The sequence below is a fragment of the Platalea leucorodia genome (genome assembly GCF_965183815.1).
Source record: "Platalea leucorodia genome assembly, chromosome: 4".
Classification (NCBI taxonomy): Eukaryota; Metazoa; Chordata; class Aves; order Pelecaniformes; family Threskiornithidae; genus Platalea; species Platalea leucorodia.
Window position 1 is genome coordinate 102,554,602 of NC_138826.1, and position 13,396 is coordinate 102,567,997.

At 38.6% G+C, this 13,396-nt stretch overlaps 1 protein-coding gene across 1 annotated transcript in view; it reads left to right on the forward strand.

Moving 5' to 3' along the window:
* The window catches only part of PTPRZ1 (protein tyrosine phosphatase receptor type Z1), a gene marked incomplete at both ends in the record, with an annotated part of 144,846 nt that overhangs the window by 64,848 nt on the left and 66,602 nt on the right, over positions 1–13,396 (forward strand). The window contains 2 exons of the mRNA XM_082308438.1: positions 10,934–11,113; positions 12,982–13,133. Coding sequence (XP_082164564.1) covers positions 10,934–11,113; positions 12,982–13,133 — 332 coding nt within the window. The remainder of the gene's footprint in view (positions 1–10,933; positions 11,114–12,981; positions 13,134–13,396) is intronic.

The window sequence follows — 13,396 nt, forward strand, 5'->3', positions numbered from 1 at the left end:
TCTGATCCTCTTCTACTTTCCTATGTGTAGAAATGAAGGAGAATATTTTTTTCTCCACAGATAAAAGAAAAAGGATGACACAAATCTTCACGGAAGTTGATTATTCTGTGTATTAGCCATCGATAAAAAGAAAAAAAGAATTCAATACTAAGCCATTAAAGAGTTTAGTGAATTTAAAGCAATATTGATATGAAAACTGGAATCCCACTATGAACTTTTGGCTCAGAGGGAGTAGGTTAGGCAACAGTTTCTATTAGTTTCTCAATACAAGCAGTGCAATGAATTAATTCTTAGTTTCAGAAAATATGAAGTAAAAAGCAGTGCTCCTAACAGCAGTAAGACCACTTTTATGGCCACGAGACTCACAAAGGGACAAGAACCTACTGGCTGACTGAGGCAGATGTGAGACCACAACTGCCCCAAGATGCAGGAATTAAGTTTGTGCCTCTGTAGCAGTTAATGCTGCTTCTATCCTCATTTCAACCAGTTTCCACTGTAGGATAAAATGGAACAGCTGTGAAGGTAAATGCTATTAATGGACAGTGAGTTCCCCATCTGAGGCGAGTTTCACTCACTGCTCAATAGCTTTTAGCTATGCACTCTTAAGAATAACCACTGAGTGTTGAAAGTGACTTTGAAAGTTCTTAATACTGAAAGAGTCAGAAAACTGGTTAGGCCTTTTTATAGATCTGCAAAGGAAAAAACCATGTTCGCACAACACGTTTGTGGAGAAATTACTTGGAAGAAATATCTACTGTGTAATTTGCATAATGCTGTTATCACGTCAAGGCTGGGTAAAACCTCACTCAGTGGAAGAGTTGGTAAATAGTGTTTTTGAGGATGTGATAGTCTCAAAAAAAGACGAATCACGTAATAGTATTATTTAAATTTAACATGGAATATTATCAGAGGAAGAGTCATATACATCCACTGACATTGTTATGGCAGTTCTGAAAGTATCTGTTATAAAGTCTGTGGACAAAATGGAAACATAATGGTAACACTGAAATGATACTTAGTCCAAATAAAGTAATACGATTAGTGCAGGAAGGTTTGTGGAATGTTAGGAGGGTGTTGGTTTTTATTATTTTTTTTGAAGGATTTTCTTTTATTTTGAGGGGGAAAGGGAAAGAGAATTAAAGTTTTTGCTATTGCAGTCAAAGTCCGTGCTAAAGAGCCATTTTATGAACTAGAGTTGGCTTTCTGAAGTAAAAAATAAAATATGATAAGAAATTTGTAGATAAGCACACATACGGCTATAGCTCCGTGTAAGAAATCCATATGGCTCAATATAATACTATATAACAAATGCCTGCCCATCACCCCCTCTTATCCTTACCATTATGCAAACATAATATGTATTGAAATTCCCATGGATGTGTGATACCAAATCCTGCTAAAAGATGCTAAAAAGAAATCCCGCTTTCCTATCGTATTATGCTCTTCTGGAGATACATAGGAGCTTCATTTTATAAAAATTGAAGCTCTGTAAAAATGAGAACCTGGGGAACAAAAAAACAGAATTACTTCTATGTCCTTTTGGACGTAATTTATCTGCTGGCAGCTGCTGGGAGTGACTGGGCAGTGATGTAATCCAGTAGTCTTTTATCTTTGTATTTGTTGTGCTTTGGTTTATTTCTGTCTAGTCCTTGCTTTTCAGGATCTTTATGTTATTCTTCACAGTTGAAATAAATGCCTTTTTGCTGTTCAAGGGTAAATGCCAACTTTTTTCATGGCTATTTGTGAAATTTTTGCATCCAAGGTTCCACTAGTGTTGTTTAGTAGTGACATTTTATGTATGCACAGCTGATCTGATCCAAAGCCCAGAGAACCTACTTGTGATTTATTTATACACTTCAGCGGGCTTTGGATCAGAACTTAGGACTGTAGCCTTTATGAGACATATTATTCTTGTAGATAGGCTAGTACTGACAGAAACTATTTTCCTAGGTGACAGCAACATAATAATGCACGTTTGGTAACAGGAAAAAGTGCCCCTGTGTTATACCACCACAGGACTTCTCGTGGAACTAAACAGACTGCTCATTAACATTTAATGGTCCAGGAGGGAGGGAGGAAAGAAGGAAGAAAGGGAGGAAAGGAGGGAAGAAGGAAAGAGAGGAGGGGGGAAGTGGAGTGGGAGAAGGAGGGAGGTCATACCACAACACGAGAGAAAAGGAAACCATATTGATTTTCTCCGTGAAAGCCAATATTGTTAGATCTGTTGGTCTGTTGAGAAGCTGAGAAGGAGGAAATTACATGCTCTCTTTTAAAATTCATCGTTGCATTTTGTTTCTGCACTGAGTGCCTGGTTGTGCCACCCAAGATAATTTCTAAAATACAGCAGGGTCTACCTTGTAGTAATGAGGAGTGAAAAGCGAAGACTGTCACAGTGCAATTCATTAGACTTAGATAGTGATCTGTACTCTGGTAAAAATGAGGTTTCTTGCTGTTGAAGATGGGTTTCATTGTGCTCATCTCCTGGGACTGCATCAACTATCACATATCAGACAGATGCTAAATGCTGCACTTGAAGTAGATTATTGCTTCCTCTTTCTTTGCTCCAGCTGATGGGCCTTTAAAGTGCCTTTTTTTTTGGTGCAAGCTTTGAGTCTACACAATTTCTGTCATATGCAGCCATTACGTTTCTAATAGAACGGTACTTGCATGATATAGGGCAGAGGGAAATACCTCCATAAGTTTCATTTATGCCCGTGTCCACCAACGGAAAGACAATATACATCCACTTGTTCTCTGTGCAGTAGTTGTAAGTTTGGGAGTAAGCTTTACTTCCAGGAAGTACAGCCACACTGTGATGGGGCTGTACCATGTTGGAAAGCTGTTGCTTTTATTTCGCAGATCAGGGTGGATTTAGAGGGCAAAGCCTGTGATTCTCCCATTTTATTCATCCTTCCTTGCTAGCAGTATGCCAAACAGCTCAAAACCAGGTGGAGAGTCCTCTTCTTGTGGAAGACCAAACACGCCTTTGACATTGCCATGACACAAAATTGACAGCTAATTCTATGATATCCAGCATGAAAAAAGGTGCAGCTGTAGGATATACGAAATGAAGTCATAGGCCATGTTCCTCAGTGCTGGCCAAAAGGCACTGGCTATTTCTTAGCCTAAAAGTGAGTCACCTCTGTGTATTCCAGTTCTGTTTTCAGCTCTGGTTGTTTGTAATCCTGGAATGATCTTTGTCACTCAACAGTGTTGTGTTCAGTTTCATGATCTTAAGTATTACTAAAGGTAAAGGGAATCATTGCTACAACCTGAATTCCTCAGAGCAACATTTAGAAGTAGTCAGGGCTTCCAATTAGGGCTTCAGATACTGTCAAAAATGAAATAAAAGCAGGAGGAAGAATGTGTTTCTTTTTTTACTGGACATTTTCCCATTTGGCACTGTACCAAATTTCCTTCCTTAATACTTACTTGAAAAATATAGCTTCGATCTTAACACTACATTAATTATAAAAAATTACTTGGCATGTTTTCGTTATATATTGCTACATGATTCTCTTGCAGCACTTATATGTAAATTCAGGAGCAATGGGATGAGAATAATAGAAAAGAGGTGTCTTAAAAGGTTGAGTTTCTCGCATAACCCTTCTCCTAGTCTAAACAGCTATCCCATTGAGTGCACTGCAAATGGAGCATCAGTGATAATTTGTATTTCTCTGGCATAGAAGTGTTTGATTATATATTTTCTAACTAGCCTGCAATGGCCAGATTTCTCAGGGAATGAAAGAAGGAGAAGAGGAACAGCAAACAGTTGCTATATTGAAAGAAAGCTGTCCATTGGTATTTATCCTCCTACGCATTTTGCTCAGTAATTCACTTAGTCTGACTATGAATGATTATCAGCCTGACTCCCAGGAAAAAAAATCACCAGCCAGCCACTGTATTAATAATACTGATTACAGTTTTCTGTTGTATCTCAACAACTGTAGGTTATTCTATCTGATTTTTTTTTCTGTGGGGATAAAGTGAAAAAAGCATTTTTCTCACTCAGTTGCTTTTTGGTTATTTTATTGAGCAATGTCTCGGTGACCATAGATGTGAAGAAAGCATAAAGTATATGTTCAAATAAATAAACAAAAGGTGAAAGAAAGATAATCTGAAGATAACAAAATGTTTCATCAGAATTTTCCTGACTCATCTTCTAAGTCAGATTTGAATAAGGGGTAAGTGGTCCAACACATTTTAGATGAGGAACAGAGAAGATGAACATACCAGAGTTCAGCTGAAGACAGGTTAGTGCTGTGCTGTCTTTTAGGGTGTTCTCCTTAGGGAAAACCCATATTTGTCTATGTTTATACAGTACATTTTGTCTTTTTTGTGTGCACATACTCACAATATACAGAATACAATGTAGGTATGTCAATACTTAGATACAAAAATGACAAATAAGGCACTAAACAAAATAATGGATTAGATGTTTTGGCTTACCTGAATGCATCTAGTTGCATTCTAGTTGCAAAGCAACTAGATTTTTTTGTTGATTCTGTTTGCTTTATTTGAAATATTACACCCTACAGTAAGAAAATATATTGCATTCATTTCTCTGTCACTGTATGTGAGCCAAAAAAAACCTGTGGGATAAATATATTTGCCTCCTGCTCATTTAAAAGCAAGTTACTTTATTAGTGTTGAACTTTGAGGGTTTAAATGCTATTAAACTTTTTTGGAGTGGCCATCCAGTTACTCTGTGGGCTGACTCTCTTTAACATAACCAGTATAATTTTGTTTTTGAACACTTGACCTAGACATTGGCAAGTCTTGGAAAACCCACAAGCAATTAAATCACTGAGACGGGCATAGTAATTGGCTAAGTCCAAACCTGGAAGACAAAACTCTTGCTCTGTAGCTGCAATTCTGTCCTGACAAGTAATTTCACCCATTAAAATCTGTGCTTTTTCAATCTGAAGAATTTTTATAAACTTTATGAGACCAATCATGAACAGGCTGTGGAGATAATTGGGCCTTTTACAGGGGAAAAACACAAACCCCCAAAATCCTTACAGTGAAGATCAAGATGAAGCCTAAATGTTGTCTTCTACTCAGTAATATGTAAAACTTAAACCTTCCATTTTTTTGATGACCAAAATGTTTCCCTAGAATGCAATGTGTTATGTCATGGCCTTTGTAATGAGCTATGGTAACATTCACAAGATTAGCATTGGCAGTACTTCTCTCTTTGGGCCAGTAGTGCGCTCATCCAGAATGTGAATTGAAATCATTCCTCTGCCTTGGAGGATTAGAGAATGCATTGTGCAGCTTTTGGTAATAAGCTAAATGCTGTAGCTATTAATGGTATGAAGCATCCTGAGGTTTGTTGATCTCCGTCTCCTCTGTTCTTCCAGTTCAGATGCACTATCTAAATAGTGAAGCAGAAATAAAAAGGGAAAAAAAAAGAATAGCTCTACAGTTTGGTGTTCAGAGCAGCATTGATTGGACATCTAAATTTAAACCTTGTCGCAGTATAAGTACCCACATCTTTTCATGGCCTTACTTCTCATTTCTCATATCTTAGATAAAATTTGTTTGCTCTAAAAAAAACCCCTTGAAGTCACTTAACACTTCAAAGTAGTAAGTCAATAACATTTTTGATAAGGCAAATCCATTATTAACAGTCCACACAGAGGGGATATCCTTCATCTCCTGTATGTGCCCAATCTATCTTTATAAAAGTAATTATATCATTGTGAAAGCAAAAGCTGATGAAAAATGGGGAGAAAGAAATTAAGTACAGGTAAAGAATCCATCTCTCTTTTCTGCTGTCTTTCATCTATAAAATAAACCCTAGCGCTCACATCATTTTAAATCATTAAATAATAAATGAGGTAGGAGCAATGGAAAACCTGAATCAGACCTATGATTATTTCTGTACTACCCATTATTGCCAGTTTAAGAAGCAGTGTTCATACTATGTAACTGGTTAAGAGTCTAAAACTTACATGGTCTTGTATTGTATCCCTGTTTAAAGCATTTCTTTTTCTGTAACAGTCATTAAAGCTAGAGCTCCTTATGATACCTCAGGGGGCACGTGCTAGGACTATGCCCATTCACAAGAAACGTGATCCTAATAAGAGCGAAGAATGCAAACTCTGTGATGTCAAAACAACAGTTACCAAAGTGAAGTGCTGGGAAGTAGAATTTTCCAAGTAAAACATGTCTGCTCACTCATGCAATTTTCTGACATTGTTATTAATCCCATAAAGCCCAAAGTGTTATTTTTAAGATTGTATTTCTTCAGAAGCTACATCCATATTCAGTACAAAGAAGAAATGCAGGGTGTTTGTTTCACGTATTCACAATCCCATTCATTGGATTTGAGGCTTACATTTTAAGTTCTTTATGTGTATTTTCCACTGATTTGAAAAGATATCTTCCATTTTTCATAAATTGTATGTTACATTCAGCCAGTACTGATACATGGTAGTAAACAGCAGTACTGATAATGAAGGTTTACAGCCCAGCAGACACGCACGTAGTCATGTGTGAGCATGCTGAGAAACTCCTCTCGTGGCAAGTTGCTGGGAGGACCACAGCCCACTCAGTTTCACAGCTTGTCTTCAGCCCTGCTCACTCTTTCCGCCTGCATAGGATACCGACACACAGAGAGTTGTTTGCCAGATGCTTTTCTTTCAAGTGTTTTTACAAAAGACAGACGTGCAGTAACACCTTGTGGGCCAGATCTTCTAAAGACAGCATTGGATAGAAGTGGCGGACGAAATGAGAACTGGGTGCTTGTTGCAGGGATGGGATCACTGGGGCTAAGGATGAGAGCAGAGTTAGGAACGAACATTTCCTAGAAAGAAAGGTAGGAAAATTTTCTTTGGACGTTCTGCCCTGGGCAAGAGTGGTAAAGGTTATGGTATAGGCAGTCTTCCATTATCTTGTAATCTGCTGTGTTCAGGCTCATTTTCATTCATTGTGAACTGTGAGTTATTTCTTCGGAGCTGACAGCTTTGACAAACATCTCTTCAGAGAGAACACTCTTCAAGATATATCGTGCACATTTTTATTCTTCTCAGATTTCCAAAGCACAGTTTGGGGGAATTCATTTTCAAAGCTCAGCTTCAACAATATTTTTCAAAATGGCTGGCACTGCTTTGATTTATGATTTCCATCATAACACCTACAGTAAACCAATCTGCTCTTGTTTAAAAACATTTGGTTCTTTCACTTTTACTTTGGCTTTCTGCAAGTCATGTAAACTGCAGCAGTTTCACCACCTGCTGCCCACACTGGCTGCATTTACGTTAATGCTTTAGTTCAGATCGGGAGTGGACGTCTGAAGCAAACCTCCTGGCTGTTCCCTATTTGCCAAGCTTTGGTTCACAAGGTAGAGTTGTCTCACAGTGTGTGACATGGATTCATCTCAACTGATAATAAACGGGAGATGTGCTGCAGGAACGTACCTAATGCACTTCAGCAGCATTCAGCCCATGGGACCAGACAGAGCTAGGCTGAGGTAAAAACCTGAAAGACATATGGTATGGACATCTGCTCCTCAGTCCCAACTGTTTCACTCTCTAAATCCACTCATACTGGTCTGCACTACTTGCTAATATAGACACAACTATTACCTGCTCCAACATTTGCAGGATTTATGCATAAACATGTATTTTGCAGCTCAAATATAATTTGGGTCATCATGACTGAACTCCAGTTCCTTCTGGAATTTCCCGTGTTCTTGCCCCAGACCAGAGCCTGCCGTTGATTTCCTGTACATTTCATTCCATAGCTTTTGATCAATGCTACAACTTCTCAGTACTTACGCAAGTGTGATTTTCCTCTTGACATGCAAAATGTACACAGATCTTGGTCCTCGTTACTGAAGTCAATATCATTTTTACCTTAGAGCTTCCCCATTGCCCATGTTCCTCACTGCTGAGATCACTTGTGCTTCTGCAGTTGTAAGCAACAATGGTGTCCTTTGCTTATGAAGCTTTTTCAGCTACACCAGCTGCTGGACCACAAAGAAGAAAACTGATAAAAAGTTATCAAATACCTATTCAGATTTGCCAGCAGGAGCATTGATTTGGAACATTCAGTTAATTTGTCGTAGCTGGAAGTCTTATCTCTTGTCCTCTGGAACCATGAAATACTTTTTTTTCATTTATCCTTGGTTGATTTCAAGCTAGCATTCATACAGATAGGATAGATATTTTTCTTTTTGCCAACCAGAGAGTAGCTGAAACAGTATTTTCATCTTTTTCACACATCATTTAGATAGATCAGCTTCCTACCATGGCTATTGGTGAGTGTATGGCAATATGTAATTACGTGAAAATCATTGTTCTAAAACTTTCTTTGGGGCTTATTGTTATCATTAGCATCATGCTAGGAATTTGTTATATTACACACTGAGGCATAGATAACGACTATCAAGTCAAAGAATTTACAATCTGCGGAACAAAACCACAAAATATGAAACTATGAAAGTTGGAAGGAGATTATAGTTTCTCTAACTTAAATGAATTTGGTTTTATTGAACGTGATAGTGAATAGTAGAGAATTTAAAAGGAAGATGCAAAAACAGGATAATGGCATTCATCAAAAGAAGCATGGAAGAAAGTACCCAAAAGTACACTGGTGGGAGAGAGACGAGAGTAGTATTTTCAGTCCTTTCTAATGTCAGTGGTGGAAAGAGCAGAATAACAGAAATATGTGTTGGGAAAAGGTTGACGATGATGTTCTGAAGGAGAGACTGCAGGTGAGCAATGGGAGTAGGTATGTCAGTGGAAAGAGAAAGGAGATTTCTACTGCCTTGGGCCAACAGCAGGAGCCTGGGGAAGTCTTGGGCTGTGGCAAAGGGTAGGAGAAAAAGAAACAGAGCACGGAGCAGGGAGCGCAGCCTAACTCTGAGGGACGGCCACGGGCAGCCAGCCCGGCCCAAACTGGGAGACACTTCCAAAGAGCCAGGGAGGGCTCTAAAGAGTTTGCTGCAGATTGGAAAATCACCAAGCTGGCTGGAAGCAGAGCTGGAAACAAGGGCCTGTCTGCAAGGATGCATGGGGCAAGCCGAGAATTGTTATTTCTGTCCTGTCTGACCCTGTTTGGAGGCTTTTCTGTTTAAAAGTTAGTGATTCTAATTTATATTTAAATAAAACTGGCTTTCTTGGTTTTAAAAGCCTTCAATGTTTGTTAGAAAATTCACTGTAGAAGATCTGAGCAGATTCATCTCCAAGTTTTGGTTGATGGGCTCAGAATTTCTTAAGGGAAGCTTTTGAGAGAGAAGATAAAATATTAGCCACTCTTTTCTTATGAAAAGCACATTAGAAATCATGATATTGCATTATTTGCCCACGTGATAAACTATAACTGACAGCTACTGTCCAGGACAAGTGTGACTTGAGGAGGAGCTGGAAGCCTGCCCTGTGTGCCATTCCCAAGGGGACCACTGCCTGCTTGGTACAGGGCTCTAATCCCCACCTGCAGGATATTCAGGTTCATAACCCTGTGACTGAAACTCGTTTTGGTTTGCTTGACTGTTGTGCCTAACAGTTTCTTCTGTTGCTGTTTGCAAGAAGTAAATGGGTTTATATGCCATCTGACCTGCAGTAGTTCTGATGCAGCAAGCTGATATTGGTAACTCGCTTGACTTGATACTTGTTGAATAATTTAGCTCAGGTTTGTTTCTAGGTAGCTAGCTAGCCAGATGAGCATCTTGTATTACTGCCTATTGTCATGGTTACAGGACTGGCTGCATCTCTTCTCCCCTCTCCGAGTTTCCTGAGGGCTGTCCTTGCCTGGGGTACAATATAGCAAATCTTCCGCTGACAGACTTGGATGTAGCACAGCAGCCTGTAAATGAGCACTGGCTCATTTCAATATGTCTAGTAGAATTCAAATGGGTGCATTGGATGCACTAATATTAGCTCTTAACTACTAGTAAGTGGGAAGCTAACTGAAGCAATTATATTTTCTTAGGTCTGTGCAGTCAACTCTTGGTTTTAATTAGCCCTTTGAAGTGTTACCAGAATTCCCTGTCAGGAAAAAATATTTATATGTATGCAAACACATAAACATACACAAAATATTGTATTATTTATATTACTATACTGTATAAACAGAAGATTCTCAGAGCAGCTGCTAACCCCTCACACTGATCTGCAGAGTACTTGAGCATTTCTTATGGAAAATAATCAAGTCTTCGGCGAAGGATGTGATGTCTGTGTCCATGTTGCCTGTGTCTGAACTGGCCGCAGTGAAATGCCACGCAGCCCCTGTGCCCTGGAGAAGGTGCCCTTCTGCGGCGCAGGACCTCCTGGCCGCTCTCGCCTGGCAGCTGCCCAGGGAGATGGCTGGGGTGTGCCTGCATGGCCCTCCACGGGCAAAGCCGGGCCGCACAGCCGGGCTCTCCGGCCAGAGCATCACTAACCTTTCTCCTTTTTCAGGGTAGAATCACTTTACCTTTTTCCCTCTCTGTAAGGATTTTTTAAAAGATCTTACTGCTTTTATTTATTTAAAAATCGTATTGGATGGCTGACTTCATTGGGCAGAAGGAATATTAATGACATTTGTATGATTAAAAGAGTTATTTGGAAAGGAGGGTTTTGCAGTAATTCCCAAGTTTTTTTGAATGCCAATTTCTTTCACCTGAAAGCTTCCCTCCCCCGCCCCCCCCCCGTTTTATTTATTATTTCTGTATGTTGTGTGTGAGGGGTTTTTTTGTTGCTTTCTGCTTTCCCTAGAGATTCATAAGCATGTATGTATGATGTCTAAAATGGTCAAAAAGTGACTTAGCTGTTGAAGGTAGGATGCAATGGCAGGTGTGCTAAGTATTGCTACAGATGAGGCCTAAAATAAGGGCAGGTACTCTGATCACAGATTGCAAACTGTGTTTTAACTTTCCCACATGAAAAAATACATGGATACTAGTTTAGGTTTTAAATGTATTTATCCCAAATATTTTGTTTTCTAGGAACTTTGAACCAAAAGAACTGGGGAAAGAAATATTCAGCCTGCAATGGTGCCAAACAATCTCCTATTAATATAGATGAAGATCTTACCCAAGTAAATGTGAATTTGAAGAAACTTAAATTCCATGGATGGGAAAAGGAAACTTTGGAAGATACTTTCATTCGCAACACTGGCAAAACAGGTAAAAAGTTAGATTTCATGTTTGGAGTTAAATGAGGTCAGAAAAGTGATATAGGACAGACAATCAACCAAGGACTTTTAATGAAACATTTTCATTTCACTTTTCCTTAGGTGATACATTCTGAATTTTTCCATTAAATAAAAAAATACAGGTGATGACAATAGCCAAGCATAATAGAGAAATCACACAAATGAAAATTATGTGCACAGACAGATAGAACCAAAGCAATCACATCGTTACTATCATCCCATCATGAGCACTTCATTGAAGCTAAACAGTTATTTAGCGTTTGCTATGAAATAATGATAATTATTACTACATATCTAGAATCTGTAACAAGTATACAAAAATTATTTTTTAAATGTATGAATAAATTACCTACTCATCTGGAAGCACTTCATGGATGAGTTGTGGTTTCAAAAAACTCAGGATGAGATTCATCTCACCTACACATAGACACCTATAATGCAGACACTTGTGTCTGAATTACTCACTTAGACTTCTTCTTACAGTTGAAGAAGAGAAATAGGTGCTTTTATGGTCTGACTTGTCTTACCTATCTTAGAAATGTATTTTAGAAATAAGTGATTTAGGCCTACAAGTGCCTATTTCTCCCAGCTATAAAAGAAGCTTATGGTGGCATTTACATTGTCGGACAAATCTTTTTGCAACCACTTATAAATCCAGGATAGCAGTAACTAAAAGCTGCTTGTTGAAAGTACTGTTTCATGTTTTGGGCATAGGTATGGAGGGAAGAATCTCTTAACAACTGTCTTTGACCTTCTACCAGTTCCAGTGGGACCCCTAAACCAGCCTTTTTATGTTATGTTATGTTATGTTATGTTATGTTATGTTATGTTATGTTATGTTATGTTATGTTATGTTATTTTAGTGTCATTGTTCCTAATTTCTGTTCTTGGCCCCATCACGTACTTCCTACATACTACTCCACAAATCACTTACTTCCCTCTTGCCCTACTGGCTGAGATAAATAGTGCATTGGTCTTTTCAAGACATCCCTGAGGAAACATTCTTTAAAGTCCATAAAAGTGAACTGCTCTTCCTCATCTACAGCAATTAAGATATTATAAAAGGAACTACTAAGCTCTGCACTGAAAATTGTCTTCAAGGTTTTGAGGAAACAAATGTAATGAAACTGAGCTCCATTAGTGCTGTTTTAGTAAGACGTCAAACAATTCACAATCACTGGGGGTGCGAAAGCCAAATGTGGGGCTTTGATCTGTTCCACCCCTGCTCATTCCCTCCAGGAGACAAATGTTCAGTCCCATCTACAGTGCGTGTACAGCTATGTCCAGCTGAAGACCTGTCATCACCTTCTCCCGTGGGAGACTGCTCCAGAGCTGAGGGGTCTCACAGACAGGCCAGTCCTCTAGGAATTGGCTATAATTTTCTTTTCTTGCTATTTGTATATAGAATTATGATAATGATGGGGGGGTATTTTCCTTTTTGTTAAAAACACAGGTGCTTTCAGGAAGCTATGTATTTCAGGAGTTTCTTTTCTTAGACAGTCAGATTGGTGGCTAAGCCAGTTTTCTGAGCTTTTTAGTGTAGTTCTGTGGCTAGTTTCAGACAACAGGAGACCAATATAATAGTGCACTTCATTAGATGACTATTTTATGAACTGCAGCATGAAATGAAACATATTTGTCCATGCTAATAGTGAATTACCACACTTCTTATTTAGTTTAAAGGACCAATTTCCAGTCAAATTGCCTATGAAATACAGGGAAATAAGTGTATCATATTTACCTTTTAGCACCTAATACTGAAATATGAGAGTCATAGGTGCCTTGCCTGGCTTTTATATTGACACTCCTTTTTTTTCCCCTCTCTCTCTCTTTGTTCAGTGGAAATTAACCTGACAAATGATTATTATGTAAGTGGAGGCGTGTTAGACACCGTATTCAAAGCAAGCAAGATCACTTTTCACTGGGGAAAATGCAACGTGTCATCAGATGGATCAGAACATAGTTTAGAAGGACAAAAATTTCCTCTTGAGGTAAAGTATAGAATAGATTTTGACGATTTTGACGATTTGACATTCTGCAAAAAGTAATACTGTTTACTAAATACCTTTGTTTATCACTTGATTAAAGTCTACTTGCAAATAAAATCATTCACTTAAATCCAATTAATAATATTTAAATGGTGCATTTTAGAAGGGCAGTGTAAGGCATTACTCCGTGGCATGTTGAGAATGTCTAAACGGTGCGTTTTCGCGCAGGTCTTCTAAGATGACATTAGAAGTCGTTTCTGCTGATC